Below are 21,909 nucleotides of genomic sequence, written 5' to 3'. Positions count from 1 at the left end.
TCACCCTTGTTAGCATTTCCTTCAGTTGTAACAAAGGCACAAAGGAGCATCTGTGACCAGGGTGTTTCTAACTCCTGTTATTTGCTGGAGGCTAAATTGCAGAGTATTTTAGGAATGGTTGAAAGAACAGTGTTGTATGTGGATAATAGGTGATTTCGCAGACCACCTCCTCTGTTCAGTCATCAATGTCAAGGTTGACCTTGACGTTTCGCCTCTCATCCAAGTAGGCTTTATCAGTTTGGGTTCATAGACTTAGATTGTTCAGATTATGTCCAAAGTTTGGTGCCAAAACCCCAAATATTTATACAGTTTACTATTTTTTTTAATGTTGTAAAAATAACACAACAATATCTTAATTCCTCTATATGTCCATGTGGTTACATGTTGTGATGTACACTTTGTTCATAAAAACTATTATTTGCAGCCTCTCAGCAAGTATTGACATGAACAAACTAAGATGAGGTGGCCGAGTGGTTAAGGCGATGGACTGCTAATCCATTGTGTTCTACACGCGTGGGTTCGAATCCCATCCTCATCGAGCTGTTGTTTCTTTAGTTGGCCTCAACTGACGAAAGGTTGTGAACGCGTAGATCAGAATAACAATGTTTGACTGTGGTTACAGAGTATCACACTGTCATGTGTCACGACTTTCTAGAGCTGAGGTGACGACCTGACCTTTCTGCATGTTTCCTCAAAATCACTTCTCATCTTTAACAGAAAGAAGTTTGCTTGCTCATTTACCTACTTCTACTCAAAGGAAACCTTTTTTTGACGTTAAAACATTTGGAGAATGCAGGTATCGATCCCGCTACCTCTCACATGCAAAGCGAGTGCTCTACCATTTGAGCTAATTCCCCCTCTGTCTGTGACATAGACGTAGAAATTCTGCTTTTCAATACATCAATGCCTATGGATGTTTTCAGTCATCCAGGTCATTGTAATCTCAAGGCATTCAATCCATTGCAACTGGACTGTTTGGTTTGTCTTAAAAATGTTTCGCTTCTCATCCAAGTAGGCTTGGCCAGTTCATGCTCATAGAAACAAGTTGGTCAGATCTATTCTTAGACTCAGATTGTTCGGATTTAACCTTTGACTCCAATTGGTCAGATCTAGTCTTGTGGCTATTGCCGAAACCCCAAATTATTTTACTACAACACAAGGAGGGTGTGTCTGGGCAAAGATGGTACTGCCTTATTGTAGTGAGCAAAACATCTGTTGAGATGCAGAAGAGCAATCCCACTGTCAGTGCCAACGACAGTCATCCATTCATCCGCTTTCTACCGATTGTCCCTTTTGGGGTCACGTGGGTTGCTGGAACCTATCTCAGCTGCATTTGGGTGGAATGCGGTGAACACCTTGGACAAGTCGCCAACGCTTCGCAGCAACGACAGTCATCGAAGTGGAATTTCCCTTCGTTCGCATTGTGGTATTGTGTGGCAGAAGTATCGCTGTGGATCGACCACTATCAGCCCAACATAGTCAGAATCACCCTTGTTAGCATTTCCTTCAGTTGTAACAAAGGCACAAAGGAGCATCTGTGACCAGGGTGTTTCTAACTCCTGTTATTTGCTGGAGGCTAAATTGCAGAGTATTTTAGGAATGGTTGAAAGAACAGTGTTGTACGTGGATAATAGGTGATTTCGCAGACCACCTCCTCTGTTCAGTCATTAATGTCAAGGTTGACCTTGACGTTTCGCCTGTCATCCAAGTAGGCTTTATCAGTTTGGGTTTATAGACTTAGATTGGTCAGATTATGTCCAAAGTTTTGTGCCAAAACCCCAAATATTTATACAGTTTACTATTTTTTTTAATGTTGTAAAAATAACACAACAATATCTTAATTCCTCTATATGTCCATGTGGTTACATGTTGTGATGTAGACTTTGATCATAAAAACTATTATTTGCAGCCTCTCAGTAAGTATTGACAAGAACAAAGCTAGATGAGGTGGCCGAGTGGTTAAGGCGATGGACTGCTAATCCATTGTGTTCTACACGCGTGGGTTCGAATCCCATCCTCATCGAGCTGTTGTTCTCTTTAGTTAGCCTCAACTGACGAAAGGTTGTTAACGCGTAGTTCAGAATAACAATGTTTGACTGTGGTTACAGAGTATCACACTGTCATGTGTCACGACTTTCTAGAGCTGAGGTGACGACCTGACCTTTCTGCATGTTTCCTCAAAATCACTTCTCATCTTTAACAGAAAGAAGTTTGCTTGCTCATTTACCTACTTCTACTCAAAGGAAACCTTTTTTTGACGTTAAAACATTTGGAGAATGCAGGTATCGATCCCGCTACCTCTCACATGCAAAGCGAGTGCTCTACCATTTGAGCTAATTCCCCCTCTGTATGTGACATAGACATAGAAATTCTGTTTTTCAATACATCAATGCCTATGGATGTTTTCAGTCATCCAGGTCATTGTAATCTCAAGGCATTCAATCCATTGCAACTGGACTGTTTGGTTTGTCTTAGAAAATGTTTCGCTTCTCATCCAAGTAGGCTTGATCAGTTCATGCTCATAGAAACAGGTTGGTCGGATCTATTCTAAGACTCAGATTGTTCGGATTTAACCTTTGACTCCGATTGGTCAGATCTAGTCTTGTGGCTATTGCCGAAACCCCAAATTATTTTACTCCAACACAAGGAGGGTGTGCCTGAGCAAAGATGATGCTGTCAGTTTGGGTTTATAGACTTAGATTGGTCAGATTATGTCCAACGGTTGGTGCCAAAACCCCAAATATTTATACAGTTTACTATTTTTTTTTAATGTTGTAAAAATAACACAACAATATCTTAATTCCTCTATATGTCCATGTGGTTACATGTTGTGATGTAGACTTTGTTCATAAAAACTATTATTTACAGCCTCTCAGCAAGTATTGACATGAACAAACTAAGATGAGGTGGCCGAGTGGTTAAGGCGATGGACTGCTAATCCATTGTGTTCTACACGCGTGGGTTCGAATCCCATCCTCCTCGAGCTGTTTTTCTCTTTATTTGGCCGAAATTGACGAAAGGTTGTGAACGCGTAGATCAGAATAACAATGTTTAACTGTGGTTACAAAGTAAACACTGTCATGTGTCAACGACTTTCTAGAACTGAGGTGACTACCTGACCTTTCTGCATGTTTCCTTAAAATGACTTCTCATCTTTAACAGAAAAAAGTATGCTCATTAACCTACTTCTACTCAAAGGAAACCTTTTTTTGACATTAAAACTTTTGGAGAATGCAGGTATCGATCCCGCTACCGCTCACATGCAAAGCGAGCGCTCTACCATTTGAGCTAATTCCCCCTCTGTCTGTGACATAGACGTAGAAATTCTGCTTTTCAATACATCAATCCCTATGGATGTTTTCAATCATCCAGGTCATTGTAATCTCAAGGCATTCAATCCATTGCAACTGGACTGTTTGGTTTGTCTTAGAAAATGTTTCGCTTCTCATCCAAGTAGGCTTGGCCAGTTCATGCTCATAGAAACAGGTTGGTCAGATCTATTCTTGGACTCAGATTGTTCGGATTTAACCTTTGACTCCAATTGGTCAGATATAGTCTAGTGGCTATTGCCGAAACCCCAAATTATTTTACTCCAACACAAGGATGGTGTGCCTGAGCAAAGATGATACTGTCCTAGCGTAGTGAGCAAAACATCTGTTGAGATGCAGAAGAGCATTCCCACTGTCAGTGCCAACAATAGACATCCATTCATCCGCTTTCTACCGCTTGTCCCTTTTAGGGTCGCGTGGGGTGCTGGAACCTATCTCAGCTGCATTTGGGTGGAATGCGGTGAACACCTTGGACAAGTCGCCAAAGCATCGCAGCAGCGACAGTCATCGAAGTGGAATTTCCCTTCGTTCGCATTGTGGTATTGTGTGGCAGAAGTATCGCTGTGGATCGACCACTATCAGCCCAACATAGTCAGAATCACCCTTGTTAGCATTTCCTTCAGTTGTAACAAAGGCACAAAGGAGCATCTGTGACCAGGGTGTTTCTAACTCCTGTTATTTGCTGGAGGCTAAATTGCAGAGTATTTTAGGAATGGTTGAAAGAACAGTGTTGTATGTGGATAATAGGTGATTTCGCAGACCACCTCCTCTGTTCAGTCATCAATGTCAAGGTTGACCTTGACGTTTCGCCTCTCATCCAAGTAGGCTTTATCAGTTTGGGTTCATAGACTTAGATTGTTCAGATTATGTCCAAAGTTTGGTGCCAAAACCCCAAATATTTATACAGTTTACTATTTTTTTTAATGTTGTAAAAATAACACAACAATATCTTAATTCCTCTATATGTCCATGTGGTTACATGTTGTGATGTACACTTTGTTCATAAAAACTATTATTTGCAGCCTCTCAGCAAGTATTGACATGAACAAACTAAGATGAGGTGGCCGAGTGGTTAAGGCGATGGACTGCTAATCCATTGTGTTCTACACGCGTGGGTTCGAATCCCATCCTCATCGAGCTGTTGTTTCTTTAGTTGGCCTCAACTGACGAAAGGTTGTGAACGCGTAGATCAGAATAACAATGTTTGACTGTGGTTACAGAGTATCACACTGTCATGTGTCACGACTTTCTAGAGCTGAGGTGACGACCTGACCTTTCTGCATGTTTCCTCAAAATCACTTCTCATCTTTAACAGAAAGAAGTTTGCTTGCTCATTTACCTACTTCTACTCAAAGGAAACCTTTTTTTGACGTTAAAACATTTGGAGAATGCAGGTATCGATCCCGCTACCTCTCACATGCAAAGCGAGTGCTCTACCATTTGAGCTAATTCCCCCTCTGTCTGTGACATAGACGTAGAAATTCTGCTTTTCAATACATCAATGCCTATGGATGTTTTCAGTCATCCAGGTCATTGTAATCTCAAGGCATTCAATCCATTGCAACTGGACTGTTTGGTTTGTCTTAGAAAATGTTTCGCTTCTCATCCAAGTAGGCTTGGCCAGTTCATGCTCATAGAAACAAGTTGGTCAGATCTATTCTTAGACTCAGATTGTTCGGATTTAACCTTTGACTCCAATTGGTCAGATCTAGTCTTGTGGCTATTGCCGAAACCCCAAATTATTTTACTACAACACAAGGAGGGTGTGTCTGGGCAAAGATGGTACTGCCTTATTGTAGTGAGCAAAACATCTGTTGAGATGCAGAAGAGCAATCCCACTGTCAGTGCCAACGACAGTCATCCATTCATCCGCTTTCTACCGATTGTCCCTTTTGGGGTCACGTGGGTTGCTGGAACCTATCTCAGCTGCATTTGGGTGGAATGCGGTGAACACCTTGGACAAGTCGCCAACGCTTCGCAGCAACGACAGTCATCGAAGTGGAATTTCCCTTCGTTCGCATTGTGGTATTGTGTGGCAGAAGTATCGCTGTGGATCGACCACTATCAGCCCAACATAGTCAGAATCACCCTTGTTAGCATTTCCTTCAGTTGTAACAAAGGCACAAAGGAGCATCTGTGACCAGGGTGTTTCTAACTCCTGTTATTTGCTGGAGGCTAAATTGCAGAGTATTTTAGGAATGGTTGAAAGAACAGTGTTGTACGTGGATAATAGGTGATTTCGCAGACCACCTCCTCTGTTCAGTCATTAATGTCAAGGTTGACCTTGACGTTTCGCCTGTCATCCAAGTAGGCTTTATCAGTTTGGGTTTATAGACTTAGATTGGTCAGATTATGTCCAAAGTTTTGTGCCAAAACCCCAAATATTTATACAGTTTACTATTTTTTTTAATGTTGTAAAAATAACACAACAATATCTTAATTCCTCTATATGTCCATGTGGTTACATGTTGTGATGTAGACTTTGATCATAAAAACTATTATTTGCAGCCTCTCAGTAAGTATTGACAAGAACAAAGCTAGATGAGGTGGCCGAGTGGTTAAGGCGATGGACTGCTAATCCATTGTGTTCTACACGCGTGGGTTCGAATCCCATCCTCATCGAGCTGTTGTTCTCTTTAGTTAGCCTCAACTGACGAAAGGTTGTTAACGCGTAGTTCAGAATAACAATGTTTGACTGTGGTTACAGAGTATCACACTGTCATGTGTCACGACTTTCTAGAGCTGAGGTGACGACCTGACCTTTCTGCATGTTTCCTCAAAATCACTTCTCATCTTTAACAGAAAGAAGTTTGCTTGCTCATTTACCTACTTCTACTCAAAGGAAACCTTTTTTTGACGTTAAAACATTTGGAGAATGCAGGTATCGATCCCGCTACCTCTCACATGCAAAGCGAGTGCTCTACCATTTGAGCTAATTCCCCCTCTGTATGTGACATAGACATAGAAATTCTGTTTTTCAATACATCAATGCCTATGGATGTTTTCAGTCATCCAGGTCATTGTAATCTCAAGGCATTCAATCCATTGCAACTGGACTGTTTGGTTTGTCTTAGAAAATGTTTCGCTTCTCATCCAAGTAGGCTTGATCAGTTCATGCTCATAGAAACAGGTTGGTCGGATCTATTCTAAGACTCAGATTGTTCGGATTTAACCTTTGACTCCGATTGGTCAGATCTAGTCTTGTGGCTATTGCCGAAACCCCAAATTATTTTACTCCAACACAAGGAGGGTGTGCCTGAGCAAAGATGATACTGTCCTAGCGTAGTGAGCAAAACATCTGTTGAGATGCAGAAGAGCATTCCCACTGTCAGTGCCAACAACAGTCATCCATTCATCCGCTTTCTACCACTTGTCCCTTTTAGGGTCGCGTGGGGTGCTGGAAAACTACCTCAGCTGCATTTGGGTGGAATGCGGTGAACACCTTGGACAAGTCGCCAACGCATCACAGCAACGACAGTCATCGAAGTGGAATTTCCCTTCGTTCGCATTGTGGTATTGTGTGGCAGAAGTATCGCTGTGGATCGACCACTATCAGCCCAACATAGTCAGAATCACCCTTGTTAGCATTTCTTTCAGTTGTAAAAAAGGCACAAAGGAGCATATGTGACCAGGGTGTTTCTAAATCCTATTATTTGCTGGAGGCTAAATTGCAGAGTATTTTAGGAATGGTTAAAAGAACAGTGTTGTATGTGGATAATAGGTGATTTCGCAGACCACCTCCTCTGTTCAGTCATCAATGTCAAGGTTGACCTTGACGTTTCGCCTCTCATCCAAGTAGGCTTCATCAGTTTGGGTTTATAGACTTAGATTGGTCAGATTATGTCCAACGGTTGGTGCCAAAACCCCAAATATTTATACAGTTTACTATTTTTTTTTAATGTTTTAAAAATAACACAACAATATCTTAATTCCTCTATATGTCCATGTGGTTACATGTTGTGATGTAGACTTTGTTCATAAAAACTATTATTTGCAGCCTCTCAGCAAGTATTGACATGAACAAACTAAGATGAGGTGGCCGAGTGGTTAAGGCGATGGACTGCTAATCCATTGTGTTCTACACGCATGGGTTCGAATCCCATCCTCATCGAGCTGTTGTTCTCTTTAGTTGGCCTCAACTGATGAAAGGTTGTGAACGCGTAGATCAGAATAACAATGTTTAACTGTGGTTACAGAGTATCACACTGTCATGTGTCAACGACTTTCTAGAACTGAGGTGACTACCTGACCTTTCTGCATGTTTCCTTAAAATGACTTCTCATCTTTAACAGAAAAAAGTATGCTCATTAACCTACTTCTACTCAAAGGAAACCTTTTTTTGACATTAAAACTTTTGGAGAATGCAGGTATCGATCCCGCTACCGCTCACATGCAAAGCGAGCGCTCTACCATTTGAGCTAATTCCCCCTCTGTCTGTGACATAGACGTAGAAATTCTGCTTTTCAATACATCAATGCCTATGGATGTTTTCAGTCATCCAGGTCATTGTAATCTCAAGGCATTCAATCCATTGCAACTGGACTGTATGGTTTGTCTTAGAAAATGTTTCGGTTCTCATCCAAGTAGGCTTGGCCAGTTCATGCTCATAGAAACAGGTTGGTCAGATCTATTCTTAGACTCAGATTGTTCGGATTTAACCTTTGACTCCAATTGGTCGGATCTAGTCAAGTGGCTATTGACGAAACCCCAAATTATTTTACTCCAACACAAGGAGGGTGTGCCTGAGCAAAGATGATACTGTCCTAGCGTAGTGAGCAAAACATCTGTTGAGATGCAGAAGAGCATTCCCACTGTCAGTGCCAACAATAGCCATCCATTCATCCGCTTTCTACCGCTTGTCCCTTTTAGGGTCGCGTGGGGTGCTGGAACCTATCTCAGCTGCATTTGGGTGGAATGCGGTGAACACCTTGGACAAGTCGCCAAAGCATCGCAGCAACGACAGTCATCGAAGTGGAATTTCCCTTCGTTCGCATTGTGGTATTGTGTGGCAGAAGTATCGCTGTGGATCAACCACTATCAGCCCAACATAGTCAGAATCACCCTTGTTAGCATTTCCTTCAGTTGTAACAAAGGCACAAAGGAGCATCTGTGACCAGGGTGTTTCTAACTCCTGTTATTTGCTGGAGGCTAAATTGCAGAGTATTTTAGGAATGGTTGAAAGAACAGTGTTGTATGTGGATAATAGGTGATTTCGCAGACCACCTCCTCTGTTCAGTCATTAATGTCAAGGTTGACCTTGACGTTTCGCCTCTCATCCAAGTAGGCTTTATCAGTTTGGGTTCATAGACTTAGAATGGTCAGATTATGTCCAAAGTTTGGTGCCAAAACCCCAAATATTTATACAGTTTACTATTTTTTTTAATGTTGTAAAAATAACACAACAATATCTTAATTCCTCTATATGTCCATGTGGTTACATGTTGTGATGTAGACTTTGATCATAAAAACTATTATTTGCAGCCTCTCAGCAAGTATTGACATGAACAAACTAAGATGAGGTGGCCGAGTGGTTAAGGCGATGGACTGCTAATCCATTGTGTTCTACACGCGTGGGTTCGAATCCCATCCTCATCGAGCTGTTGTTCTCTTTAGTTGGCCTCAACTGACGAAAGGTTGTTAACGCGTAGATCAGAATAACAATGCTTGACTGTGGTTACAGAGTATCACACTGTCATTTGTCACGACTTTCTAGAGCTGAGGTGACTACCTGACCTTTCTGCATGTTTCCTCAAAATCACTTCTCATCTTTAACAGAAAGAAGTTTGCTTGCTCATTTACCTACTTCTACTCAAAGGAAACCTGTCTTTGTCGTTAAAACATTTGGAGAATGCAGGTATCGATCCCGCTACCTCTCACATGCAAAGCGAGCGCTCTACCATTTGAGCTAATTCCCCCTCTGTCTGTGACATAGACGTAGAAATGCTGTTTTTCAATACATCAATGCCTATGGATGTTTTCAGTCATCCAGGTCATTGTAATCTCAAGGCATTCAATCCATTGCAACTGGACTGTTTGGTTTGTCTTAGAAAATGTTTCGCTTCTCATCCAAGTAGGCTTGGCCAGTTCATGCTCATAGAAACAGGTTGGTCAGATCTATTCTTGGACTCAGATTGTTCGGATTTAACCTTTGACTCCAATTGGTCAGATCTAGTCTAGTGGCTATTGCCGAAACCCCAAATTATTTTACTCCAACACAAGGAGGGTGTGCCTGAGCAAAGATGATACTGTCCTAGCGTAGTGAGCAAAACATCTGTTGAGATGCAGAAGAGCATTCCCACTGTCAGTGCCAACAATAGCCATCCATTCATCCGCTTTCTACCGCTTGTCCCTTTTAGGGTCGCGTGGGGTGCTGGAAAACTATCTCAGCTGCATTTGGGTGGAATGCGGTGAACACCTTGGACAAGTCGCCAACGCATCGCAGCAACGACAGTCATCGAAGTGGAATTTCCCTTCGTTCGCATTGTGGTATTGTGTGGCAGAAATATCGCTGTGGATCGACCACTATCAGCCCAACATAGTCAGAATCACCCTTGTTAGCATTTCTTTCAGTTGTAACAAAGGCACAAAGGAGCATCTGTGACCAGGGTGTTTCTAACTCCTGTTATTTGCTGGAGGCTAAATTAAAGAGTATTTTAGGAATGGTTGAAAGAACAGTGTTGTGTGTGGATAATAGGTGATTTCGCAGACCACCTCCTCTGTTCAGTCATTAATGTCAAGGTTGACCTTGACGTTTCGCCTCTCATCCAAGTAGGCTTTATCAGTTTGGGTTCATAGACTTAGATTGGTCAGATTATGTCCAAAGTTTGGTGCCAAAACCCCAAATATTTATACAGTTTACTATTTTTTTTAATGTTGTAAAAATAACACAACAATATCTTAATTCCTCCATATGTCCATGTGGTTACATGTTGTGATGTAGACTTTGATCATAAAAACTATTATTTGCAGCCTCTCAGCAAGTATTGACATGAACAAACTAAGATGAGGTGGCCGAGTGGTTAAGGCGATGGACTGCTAATCCATTGTGTTCTACACGCGTGGGTTCGAATCCCATCCTCATCGAGCTGTTGTTCTCTTTAGTTGGCCTCAACTGACGAAAGGTTGTGAACGCGTAGATCAGAATAACAATGTTTGACTGTGGTTACAGAGTATCACACTGTCATGTGTCACGACTTTCTAGAGCTGAGGTGACTACCTGACCTTTCTGCATGTTTCCTCAAAATCACTTCTCATCTTTAACAGAAAGAAGTTTGCTTGCTCATTTACTCAAAGGAAACCTGTCTTTGTCGTTAAAACATTTGGAGAATGCAGGTATCGATCCCGCTACCTCTCACATGCAAAGCGAGCGCTCTACCATTTGAGCTAATTCCCCCTCTGTCTGTCACATAGACGTAGAAATTCTGTTTTTCAATACATCAATGCCTATGGATGTTTTCAGTCATCCAGGTCATTGTAATCTCAAGGCATTCAATCCATTGCAACTGGACTGTTTGGTTTGTCTTACAAAATGTTTCGCTTCTCATCCAAGTAGGGTTGGCCAGTTCATGCTCATAGAAACAGGTTGGTCAGATCTATTCTTAGACTCAGATTGTTCGGATTTAACCTTTGACTCCAATTGGTCAGATCTAGTCTTGTGGCTATTGCCGAAACCCCAAATTATTTTACTCCAACACAAGGAGGGTGTGCCTGAGCAAAGATGATACTGTCCTAGCGTAGTGAGCAAAACATCTTTAAAATGCAGAAGAGCATTCCCAATGTCAGTGCCAACAACAGTCTTCCATTCATCCGCTTTCTACCGCTTGTCCCTTTTAGGGTCGCGTGGGGTGCTGAAACCTTTCTCAGCTGCATTTGGGCGGAATGCGGTGAACACCTTGGACAAGTCGCCAACGCATCGCAGCAACGACAGTCATCGAAGTGGAATTTCCCTTCGTTCGCATTGTGGTATTGTGTGGCAGAAGTATCACTGTGGATCGACAACTATCAGCCCAACATAGTCAGAATCACCCTTGTTAGCATTTCTTTCAGTTGTAACAAAGGCACAAAGGAGCATCTGTGACCAGGGTGTTTCTAACTCCTGTTATTTGCTGGAGGCTAAATTGCAGAGTATTTTAGGAATGGTTGAAGAACAGTGTTGTATGTGGATAATAGTTGATTTCGCAGACCACCTCCTCTGTTCAGTCATCAATGTCAAGGTTGACCTTGACGTTTTGCCTCTCATCCAAGTAGGCTTTATCAGTTTGGGTTCATAGACTTAGATTGGTCAGATTATGTCCAAAGTTTGGTGCCAAAACCCCAAATATTTATACAGTTTACTATTTCTTTTTAATGTTGTAAAAATAACACAACAATATCTTAATTCCCCTATATGTCCATGTGGTTACATGTTGTGATGTAGACTTTGATCATAAAAACTATTATTAGCAGCCTCTCAGCAAGTATTGACATGAACAAAGCTAGATGAGGTGGCTGAGTAGTTAAGGTGATGGACTTCTAATCCACTGTGTTCTACACGCGTGGGTTTGAATCCCATCCTCATTGAGCTGTTGTTCTCTTTAGTTGGCCTCAACTGACGAAAGGTTGTAAACGCATAGATCAGAATAACAATGTTTGACTGTGGTTACAGAGTATCACACTGTCATGTGTCACGACTTTCTAGAGCTGAGGTGACTACCTGACATTTCTGCATGTTTCCTCAAAATCACTTCTCATCTTTAACAGAAAGAAGTTTGCTTGCTCATTTACCTACTTCTACTCAAAGGAAACCTGTCTTTGTCGTTAAAACATTTGGAGAATGCAGGTATCGATCCCGCTACCTCTCACATGCAAAGCGAGCGCTCTACCATTTGAGCTAATTCCCCCTCTGTCTGTGACATAGACGTAGAAATTCTGTTTTTCAATACATCAATGGCTATGGATGTTTTCAGTCATCCAGGTCATTGTAATCTCAAGGCATTCAATCCATTGCAACTGGACTGTTTGGTTTGTCTTAGAAAATGTTTCGGTTCTCATCCAAGTAGGCTTGGCCAGTTCATGCTCATAGAAACAGGTTGGTCAGATCTATTCTTAGACTCAGATTGTTCGGATTTAACCTTTGACTCCAATTGGTCAGATGTAGTCTAGTGGCTATTGCCGAAACCTCAAATTATTTTACTCCAACACAAGGAGGGTGTGCCTGAGCAAAGATGATACTGTCCTAGCGTAGTGAGCAAAACATCTGTTGAGATGCAGAAGAGCATTCCAACTGTCAGTGCCAACAACAGTCATCCATTCATCCGCTTTCTACCGCTTGTCCCTTTTAGGGTCGCGTGGGGTGCTGGAAAACTATCTCAGCTGCATTTGGGTGGAATGCGGTGAACACCTTGGACAAGTCGCCAACGCATCGCAGCAACGACAGTCATCGAAGTGGAATTTCCCTTCGTTCGCATTGTGGTATTGTGTGGCAGAAGTATCGCTGTGGATCGACCACTATCAGCCCAACATAGTCAGAATCACCCTTGTTAGCATTTCTTTCAGTTGTAACAAAGGCACAAAGGAGCATCTGTGACCAGGGTGTTTCTAACTCCTATTATTTGCTGGAGGCTAAATTGCAGAGTATTTTAGGAATGGTTGAAAGAACAGTGTTGTATGTGGATAATAGGTGATTTCGCAGACCACCTCCTCTGTTCAGTCATCAATGTCAAGGTTGACCTTGACGTTTCGCCTCTCATCCAAGTAGGCTTCATCAGTTTGGGTTTATAGACTTAGATTGGTCAGATTATGTCCAACGGTTGGTGCCAAAACCCCAAATATTTATACAGTTTACTATTTTTTTTTAATGTTTTAAAAATAACACAACAATATCTTAATTCCTCTATATGTCCATGTGGTTACATGTTGTGATGTAGACTTTGTTCATAAAAACTATTATTTGCAGCCTCTCAGCAAGTATTGACATGAACAAAGCTAGATGAGGTGGCCGAGTGGTTAAGGCGATGGACTGCTAATCCATTGTGTTCTACACGCGTGGGTTCGAATCCCATCCTCATCGAGCTGTTGTTCTCTTTAGTTGGCCTCAACTGACGAAAGGTTGTGAACGCGTAGATCAGAATAACAATGTTTGACTGTGGTTACAGAGTATCACACTGTCATGTGTCAACGACTTTCTAGAACTGAGGTGACTACCTGACCTTTCTGCATGTTTCCTTAAAATTACTTCTCATCTTTAACAGAAAAAAGTATGCTCATTAACCTACTTCTACTCAAAGGAAACCTTTTTTTGACATTAAAACTTTTGGAGAATGCAGGTATCGATCCCGCTACCGCTCACATGCAAAGCGAGCGCTCTACCATTTGAGATAATTCCCCCTCTGTCTGTGACATAGACGTAGAAATTCTGCTTTTCAATACATCAATGCCTATGGATGTTTTCAGTCATCCAGGTCATTGTAATCTCAAGGCATTCAATCCATTGCAACTGGACTGTTTGGTTTGTCTTAGAAAATGTTTCGGTTCTCATCCAAGTAGGCTTGGCCAGTTCATGCTCATAGAAACAGGTTGGTCAGATCTATTCTTAGACTCAGATTGTTCGGATTTAACCTTTGACTCCAATTGGTCAGATCTAGTCTAGTGGCTATTGCCGAAACCCCAAATTATTTTACTCCAACACAAGGAGGGTTTGCCTGAGCAAAGATGATACTGTCCTAGCGTAGTGAGCAAAACATCTGTTGAGATGCAGAAGAGCATTCCCACTGTCAGTGCCAACAACAGTCATCCATTCATCCGCTTTCTACCGCTTGTCCCTTTTAGGGTCGCGTGGGGTGCTGGAAAACTATCTCAGCTGCATTTGGGTGGAATGCGGTGAACACCTTGGACAAGTCGCCAACGCATCGCAGCAACGACAGTCATCGAAGTGGAATTTCCCTTCGTTCGCATTGTGGTATTGTGTGGCAGAAGTATCGCTGTGGATCGACCACTATCAGCCCAACATAGTCAGAATCACCCTTGTTAGCATTTCTTTCAGTTGTAAAAAAGGCACAAAGGAGCATCTGTGACCAGGGTGTTTCTAACTCCTATTATTTGCTGGAGGCTAAATTGCAGAGTATTTTAGGAATGGTTAAAAGAACAGTGTTGTATGTGGTTAATAGGTGATTTCGCAGACCACCTCCTCTGTTCAGTCCTCAATGTCAAGGTTGACCTTGACGTTTCGCCTCTGATCCAAGTAGGCTTCATCAGTTTGGGTTTATAGACTTAGATTGGTCAGATTATGTCCAACGGTTGGTGCCAAAACCCCAAATATTTATACAGTTTACTATTTTTTTTTAATGTTTTAAAAATAACACAACAATATCTTAATTGCTCTATATGTCCATGTGGTTACATGTTGTGATGTAGACTTTGTTCATAAAAACTATTATTTGCAGCCTCTCAGCAAGTATTGCCATGAACAAACTAAGATGAGGTGGACGAGTGGTTAAGGCGATGGACTGCTAATCCATTGTGTTCTACACGCATGGGTTCGAATCCCATCCTCATCGAGCTGTTGTTCTCTTTAGTTGGCCTCAACTGATGAAAGGTTGTGAACGCGTAGATCAGAATAACAATGTTTAACTGTGGTTACAGAGTATCACACTGTCATGTGTCAACGACTTTCTAGAACTGAGGTGACTACCTGACCTTTCTGCATGTTTCCTTAAAATGACTTCTCATCTTTAACAGAAAAAAGTATGCTCATTAACCTACTTCTACTCAAAGGAAACCTTTTTTTGACATTAAAACTTTTGGAGAATGCAGGTATCGATCCCGCTACCGCTCACATGCAAAGCGAGCGCTCTACCATTTGAGCTAATTCCCCCTCTGTCTGTGACATAGACGTAGAAATTCTGCTTTTCAATACATCAATGCCTATGGATGTTTTCAGTCATCCAGGTCATTGTAATCTCAAGGCATTCAATCCATTGCAACTGGACTGTTTGGTTTGTCTTAGAAAATGTTTCGGTTCTCATCCAAGTAGGCTTGGCCAGTTCATGCTCATAGAAACAGGTTGGTCAGATCTATTCTTAGACTCAGATTGTTCGGATTTAACCTTTGACTCCAATTGGTCAGATGTAGTCTAGTGGCTATTGCCGAAACCTCAAATTATTTTACTCCAACACAAGGAGGGTGTGCCTGAGCAAAGATGATACTGTCCTAGCGTAGTGAGCAAAACATCTGTTGAGATGCAGAAGAGCATTCCCACTGCCAGTGCCAACAATAGCCATCCATTCATCCGCTTTCTACCGCTTGTCCCTTTTAGGGTCGCGTGGGATGCTGGAACCTATCTCAGCTGCATTTGGGTGGAATGCGGTGAACACCTTGGACAAGTCGCCAAAGCATCGCAGCAACGACAGTCATCGAAGTGGAATTTCCTTTCGTTCGCATTGTGGTATTGTGTGGCAGAAGTATCGCTGTGGATCGACCACTATCAGCCCAACATAGTCAGAATCACCCTTGTTAGCATTTATTTCAGTTGTAACAAAGGCACAAAGGAGCATCTGTGACCAGGGTGTTTGTAACTCCTGTTATTTGCTGGAGGCTAAATTGCAGAGTATTTTAGGAATGGTTGAAAGAACAGTGTTGTATGTGGATAATAGGTGATTTCGCAGACCACCTCCTCTGTTCAGTCATCAATGTCAAGGTTGACCTTGACGTTTCGCCTCTCATCCAAGTAGGCTTCATCAGTTTGGGTTAATAGACTTAGATTGGTCAGATTATGTCCAACGGTTGGTGCCAAAACCCCAAATAATTATACAGTTTACTATTTTTTTTTAATGTTATAAAAATAACACAACAATATCTTAATTCCTCTATATGTCCATGTGGTTACATGTTGTGATGTAGACTTTGTTCATAAAAACTATTATTTGCAGCCTCTCAGCAAGTATTGACATGAACAAACTAAGATGAGGTGGCCGAGTGGTTAAGGCGATGGACTGCTAATCCATTGTGTTCTACACGCGTGGGTTCGAATCCCATCCTCATCGAGCTGTTTTTCTCTTTAGTTGGCCTCAACTGACGAAAGGTTAACGCGTAGATCAGAATAACAATGTTTGACTGTGGTTACAGAGTATCACACTGTCATGTGTCACGACTTTCTAGAGCTGAGGTGACTACCTGACCTTTCTGCATGTTTCCTCAAAATCACTTCTCATCTTTAACAGAAAGAAGTTTGCTTGCTCATTTACCTACTTCTACTCAAAGGAAACCTTTTTTTGACGTTAAAACATTTGGAGAATGCAGGTATCGATCCCGCTACCTCTCACATGCAAAGCGAGCGCTCTACCATTTGAGTTAATTCCCCCTCTGTCTGTGACATAGACGTAGAAATGCTGTTTTTCAATACATCAACGCCTATGGATGTTTTCAGTCATCCAGGTCATTGTAATCTCAAGGCATTCAATCCATTGCAACTGGACTGTTTGGTTTGTCTTAGAAAATGTTTCGCTTCTCATCCAAGTAGGCTTGGCCATTTCATGCTCATAGAAACAGGTTGGTCAGATCTATTCTTGGACTCAGATTGTTCGGATTTAACCTTTGACTCCAATTGGTCAGATCTAGTCTAGTGGCTATTGCCGAAACCCCAAATTATTTTACTCCAACACAAGGAGGGTGTGCCTGAGCAAAGATGATACTGTCCTAGCGTAGTGAGCAAAACATCTGTTGAGATGCAGAAGAGCATTCCCACTGTCAGTGCCAACAACAGTCATCCATTCATCCGCTTTCTACCGCTTGTCCCTTTTAGGGTCGCGTGGGGTGCTGGAAAACTATCTCAGCTGCATTTGGGTGGAATGCGGTGAACACCTTGGACAAGTCGCCAACGCATCGCAGCAACGACAGTCATCGAAGTGGAATTTCCCTTCGTTCGCATTGTGGTATTGTGTGGCAGAAGTATCGCTGTGGATCGACCACTATCAGCCCAACATAGTCAGAATCACCCTTGTTAGCATTTCTTTCAGTTGTAACAAAGGCACAAAGGAGCATCTGTGACCAGGGTGTTTCTAACTCCTGTTATTTGCTGGAGGCTAAATTGCAGAGTATTTTAGGAATGGTTGAAAGAACAGTGTTGTGTGTGGATAATAGGTGATTTCGCAGACCACCTCCTCTGTTCAGTCATTAATGTCAAGGTTGACCTTGACGTTTCGCCTCTCATCCAAGTAGGCTTTATCAGTTTGGGTTCATAGACTTAGATTGGTCAGATTATGTCCAAAGTTTGGTGCCAAAACCCCAAATATTTATACAGTTTACTATTTTTTTTAATGTTGTAAAAATAACACAACAATATCTTAATTCCTCTATATGTCCATGTGGTTACATGTTGTGATGTAGACTTTGATCATAAAAACTATTATTTGCAGCCTCTCAGCAAGTATTGACATGAACAAACTAAGATGAGGTGGCCGAGTGGTTAAGGCGATGGACTGCTAATCCATTGTGTTCTACACGCGTGGGTTCGAATCCCATCCTCATCGAGCTGTTGTTCTCTTTAGTTGGCCTCAACTGACGAAAGGTTGTTAACGCGTAGATCAGAATAACAATGTTTGACTGTGGTTACAGAGTATCACACTGTCATTTGTCACGACTTTCTAGAGCTGAGGTGACTACCTGACCTTTTTGCATGTTTCCTCAAAATCACTTCTCATCTTTAACAGAAAGAAGTTTGCTTGCTCATTTACCTACTTCTACTCAAAGGAAACCTGTCTTTGTCGTTAAAACATTTGGAGAATGCAGGTATCGATCCCGCTACCTCTCACATGCAAAGCGAGCGCTCTACCATTTGAGCTAATTCCCCCTCTGTCTGTGACATAGACGTAGAAATGCTGTTTTTCAATACATCAATGCCTATGGATGTTTTCAGTCATCCAGGTCATTGTAATCTCAAGGCATTCAATCCATTGCAACTGGACTGTTTGGTTTGTCTTAGAAAATGTTTCGCTTCTCATCCAAGTAGGCTTGGCCAGTTCATGCTCATAGAAACAGGTTGGTCAGATCTATTCTTGGACTCAGATTGTTCGGATTTAACCTTTGACTCCAATTGGTCAGATCTAGTCTAGTGGCTATTGCCGAAACCCCAAATTATTTTACTCCAACACAAGGAGGGTGTGCCTGAGCAAAGATGATACTGTCCTAGCGTAGTGAGCAAAACATCTGTTGAGATGCAGAAGAGCATTCCCACTGTCAGTGCCAACAACAGTCATCCATTCATCCGCTTTCTACCGCTTGTCCCTTTTAGGGTCGCGTGGGGTGCTGGAAAACTATCTCAGCTGCATTTGGGTGGAATGCGGTGAACACCTTGGACAAGTCGCCAACGCATCGCAGCAACGACAGTCATCGAAGTGGAATTTCCCTTCGTTCGCATTGTGGTATTGTGTGGCAGAAGTATCGCTGTGCACTCAAAAAATTGAAACATTGACTTTAATTAAATTTATTTTGTCAACAGGTTCCACATAATTGTATTATGTTAGTTAAATAATTGACCCAACTAGATAAAATTACTTCCGTTCAACAAGAGATATTTAAGTTTATCCAATCGAATTCAGTTATGTTATATGGACATAAATAATATATATACAGGCTACATGTTTTACATTTGTCCTTTAAACATATATTTTATTTATAGAAGTAAAATAATAAATTTAAGTTCAATTTATAAAAATAGGTTTTCATCCAATTTATTTTATACTAATTAGTGTGACCTAATTCTAGTTTGTCAACAGGTTCCACACAAATGAATTTCGTACACCCAACATATATTTGTCATTTCCTTTATTAAGCGATATTTATTGAACATTTTGTTGCCACTTGGTCCAAAATAAAACCCTAACAGATATTAGGGTGCAGCATGGTTCAACACCAACAGTTGCAAACTGCTTTTATGCAATCCAACAATCCAACAGGCTTGCAGTTCTCAATTTTTTGTTTTTGTAACAGCATTGTAATCTAACCATTTTTAATATTGTGGAGGGAATACCCTGAAATGTAATTATATTGACAAACATGTCAACTTGTTTTGCATCGTTACCCAACACTAACAATTATAAACTACCTTGATGCAGCATAAACAAACAAAACATCCCTGATTTGTCAATATTATTGTGTGACAATATAACAAACTTGTAGTTCTCTTTTTTTTTAAACAGCATAATAGTCAAACTATAACAACATGTGCTGCTGTCAACCTTTAATTTAGTAGTGTGGAAGGAAAACATTTTTACAAGCATGTCAGCTCGTGTTGCAGCCACTACACGAAGTTCTTATGGTCCTCTGGTTATGAAAGTGTTTTCAATATCTACGTAAACAATAACTTCAGCTAGAAGATTAGCTATTTCTATTTCCATTCAGTTGTCAACAAATTTGGTGCTGCATGGTCTCTCACTTAACTTGTCACTTCAGCATCCAAATCAATGTTTGGTTCATTCATACAGTTTGTTCTTGAGCATTTGTACCTTGGCTGAGAGTCTGCCAGCATCCAGCTGAAGGAAGAGCTTTTGAAGTCCTTCAAAGAAGGTCTTCAGTTCCTTAGGATAACTGAGGTTCAGTGCATATATTACACCCATTAAGAGTGCACATGCAGAGGTGACGTCCAGGTCATGAAGAACTTCAACACCCTCGATCACTATTCCAACATCAGCTGGAGGAGTGGTGGCATCACCTCCCTCGACTTTGATGATGTAGATGCCAAGGGTAAGTTGCTCAAGCTCCCTCTGTGCAGCGGTGCCAGCAGTATCCTTTACATAGGGGAGAAAGAAAGGACACAACCAATCTATGAAATCACAGATTTTGTAGAATTCCAAAGATTAACTTTTGCCTTTTAGGTTTCCTTTTAATGAAAATAACTACATACTTCAGAAAGTGATATTTGTGTAAAAATAAGATAAAGCAGTGCCGAGTGATTCCAGCAAAATTTTAGAGAATGAATCTGTCACCTGAGTTATTTAATCTAATATATATATTTCTTAGAGTTGGCTGTTACAGCAAAATGGAGCCCTAACGAAGCTTCACCCAGGGCACCAACGAGCCATCAACGTCAGTGGCTTTGGTACCACCCCCACAGAGGTTAAAATTGAAAATTATTTATTACAGGTAGAAACTAAACTATTAAAATTACCAACCAGGTATTCTTTGAAGAGGATGTTCGGGTCTTCGTTGAGGTAGATACAAAGCGCCCTGAGGATGCACTCCCTCCTCTTTTCAACAGTTTCATTCTAAAGAAAGAAAAAAATACAGAGATATTATTCTGACTGTTAACTTGTCAAAACTGACTCGCTGGGGCGGCTAACAGTGGTTAGAGCAGTCGCCACATGTAAAGAGGCCGAAGGTCCTCGAGGCAGCAGCCGCGGGTTCGACTCCCTTTGCTGCATGTCTCCCCCTTTCTCTCTCACCCCATCTCATATCTGTAGCGATAGCAAAACATACCTGTGTGATTGGGACCAAAATCCTTCTGATGGTAGTCCCTGCAGAGCCTCCTTTCTTCTTGAACACTTTGATGAGCTGGGCAGTGTGTCGGTCAAGCTGTGCATGGAACTTTGAGACAAGGGGACCAGTAGTGATCCTCACAAATTCTGCTTCCACCTGAAAACATAATGTCCACAAACAACATATTATTGGTACCTATTAAAGCATTTAACATTTAAAACAGAAATACTTTCACAAGAATGTACAAAAACAGGTTGTACTGTAGTATAACAGCCTTTCCTGTGTTACATTTTACACAAAATGATTAACATTCCCATGTGACTGGAAGCCATTACAACTCTCTCTCCCCTGCCCTCCATGTCTGTCACTATGCAATATAGCAGAATTGCAAAAAATAAATAAATTGAAATTGTTGACTATAGCCGATTTAAAAAGCATTTCATACCTCTGCGACAGTGAAGAGTCCTGGCCATCTGATCTTGAACTCCATGATCATGGGCTTGTCTCTGACGACCTCTTGCCTTCTGTATGCGAAGGTCTTAGCCATCTTTTCTTTGACAACTTTATCATTATGTCTCTTCTTGACCTCAGATAACAACGCCAATCTTTCCCCTTCAAGGCTGTCCTGGGTCTCTCCAGCAGGAAAGGGGGGGAAAAAATTGACTTCGGCTTTCCTTGCTTTTTTGACATCATAGGCGGGCTGACATCTATCTGCAGGTTTGTGCTTGAGGGAATTGATGCTCAGTTCTGGGCACCCCAAGTTTCTAAGTTTTGTCCTGTAGTTTGCCATCTTATACTTGAGGCTTATTTTCCAGCCGTAGAAACCACAGAAGGATCCCTGTTCTCTCAAACATGGATGTGCTTTGATTAAAGCTTCAGCAACAGATTCAATTTCCAAGTTTGAGGGATATGCCTTGAACTTGATGATTTCCTGAGCCAGACTTTCCAAGATGTCTGATTTAAGTTTATGACCGGGGGTCAGAAGAACTCCATTTGATACAAAGTCCTGGTTTGCACTTCGAAGTTGCATCTCCACGTCATATGAAAACTTTGGAATTTGGAATTCTGTGGGCCAATGTGATCGAGAAGATTCTGAATCAGAGGAGAGTTTTAATGTGTCAGAAGATGACAA

The 21,909-nt window shown here is 41.5% G+C and overlaps 1 protein-coding gene and 10 non-coding genes across 11 annotated transcripts; 10 read left to right on the top strand and 1 right to left on the bottom strand.

Annotated features, from left to right (window-relative positions):
* The first annotated feature begins 456 nt into the window (after positions 1–456).
* On the top strand, positions 457–538 carry trnas-gcu (transfer RNA serine (anticodon GCU)). Its single transcript has one exon. It is a non-coding gene; the product is annotated as a tRNA-Ser (tRNA).
* Positions 539–1,941: 1,403 nt separating this feature from the next.
* trnas-gcu (transfer RNA serine (anticodon GCU)) lies at positions 1,942–2,023 on the top strand. The gene has a single exon. It is a non-coding gene; the product is annotated as a tRNA-Ser (tRNA).
* Positions 2,024–4,383: 2,360 nt separating this feature from the next.
* Positions 4,384–4,465, top strand: trnas-gcu (transfer RNA serine (anticodon GCU)). Its single transcript has one exon. It is a non-coding gene; the product is annotated as a tRNA-Ser (tRNA).
* Positions 4,466–5,869: 1,404 nt separating this feature from the next.
* On the top strand, positions 5,870–5,951 carry trnas-gcu (transfer RNA serine (anticodon GCU)). The gene has a single exon. It is a non-coding gene; the product is annotated as a tRNA-Ser (tRNA).
* Positions 5,952–7,358: 1,407 nt separating this feature from the next.
* trnas-gcu (transfer RNA serine (anticodon GCU)) lies at positions 7,359–7,440 on the top strand. The gene has a single exon. It is a non-coding gene; the product is annotated as a tRNA-Ser (tRNA).
* Positions 7,441–8,842: 1,402 nt separating this feature from the next.
* trnas-gcu (transfer RNA serine (anticodon GCU)) lies at positions 8,843–8,924 on the top strand. The gene has a single exon. It is a non-coding gene; the product is annotated as a tRNA-Ser (tRNA).
* Positions 8,925–10,330: 1,406 nt separating this feature from the next.
* On the top strand, positions 10,331–10,412 carry trnas-gcu (transfer RNA serine (anticodon GCU)). The gene has a single exon. It is a non-coding gene; the product is annotated as a tRNA-Ser (tRNA).
* Positions 10,413–13,295: 2,883 nt separating this feature from the next.
* Positions 13,296–13,377, top strand: trnas-gcu (transfer RNA serine (anticodon GCU)). The gene has a single exon. It is a non-coding gene; the product is annotated as a tRNA-Ser (tRNA).
* A 2,889-nt stretch (positions 13,378–16,266) lies between these two features.
* trnas-gcu (transfer RNA serine (anticodon GCU)) lies at positions 16,267–16,348 on the top strand. The gene has a single exon. It is a non-coding gene; the product is annotated as a tRNA-Ser (tRNA).
* A 1,403-nt stretch (positions 16,349–17,751) lies between these two features.
* On the top strand, positions 17,752–17,833 carry trnas-gcu (transfer RNA serine (anticodon GCU)). The gene has a single exon. It is a non-coding gene; the product is annotated as a tRNA-Ser (tRNA).
* Positions 17,834–19,096: 1,263 nt separating this feature from the next.
* Positions 19,097–21,893, bottom strand: LOC133652984 (sterile alpha motif domain-containing protein 3-like). Its single transcript, XM_062051959.1, has 4 exons — positions 21,223–21,893; positions 20,778–20,933; positions 20,474–20,566; positions 19,097–20,089 (listed from the first exon to the last, which is right to left on the bottom strand). Exons 1-4 carry the CDS (start codon positions 21,805–21,807, stop codon positions 19,775–19,777), a joined length of 1,149 nt encoding a protein of 382 aa, XP_061907943.1. The 5' UTR covers positions 21,808–21,893; the 3' UTR covers positions 19,097–19,774.
* Positions 21,894–21,909: the final 16 nt, after the last annotated feature.

Source organism: Entelurus aequoreus, linkage group LG07 (assembly GCF_033978785.1).
Source record: "Entelurus aequoreus isolate RoL-2023_Sb linkage group LG07, RoL_Eaeq_v1.1, whole genome shotgun sequence".
In the NCBI taxonomy this organism is placed as follows: Eukaryota; Metazoa; Chordata; class Actinopteri; order Syngnathiformes; family Syngnathidae; genus Entelurus; species Entelurus aequoreus.
Note: the sequence above shows the minus strand (reverse complement) of the source record. Positions and strands in the feature narration are given on the sequence as shown.

Bases quoted from the DNA above. Each gene is read 5' to 3' on its own strand.
- LOC133652984 (XM_062051959.1), bottom strand. From the start codon at position 21,807: ATGCAACTTCGAAGTGCAAACCAGGACTTTGTATCAAATGGAGTTCTT. The intron at 20,567-20,777 runs GTATGTTTTGCT...TTCTTTCTTTAG, and splicing joins TTTTGGTCCCAATCACACAG to AATGAAACTGTTGAAAAGAG. The intron at 20,090-20,473 runs GTTGGTAATTTT...CCCTATGTAAAG, and splicing joins TCCTCTTCAAAGAATACCTG to GATACTGCTGGCACCGCTGC.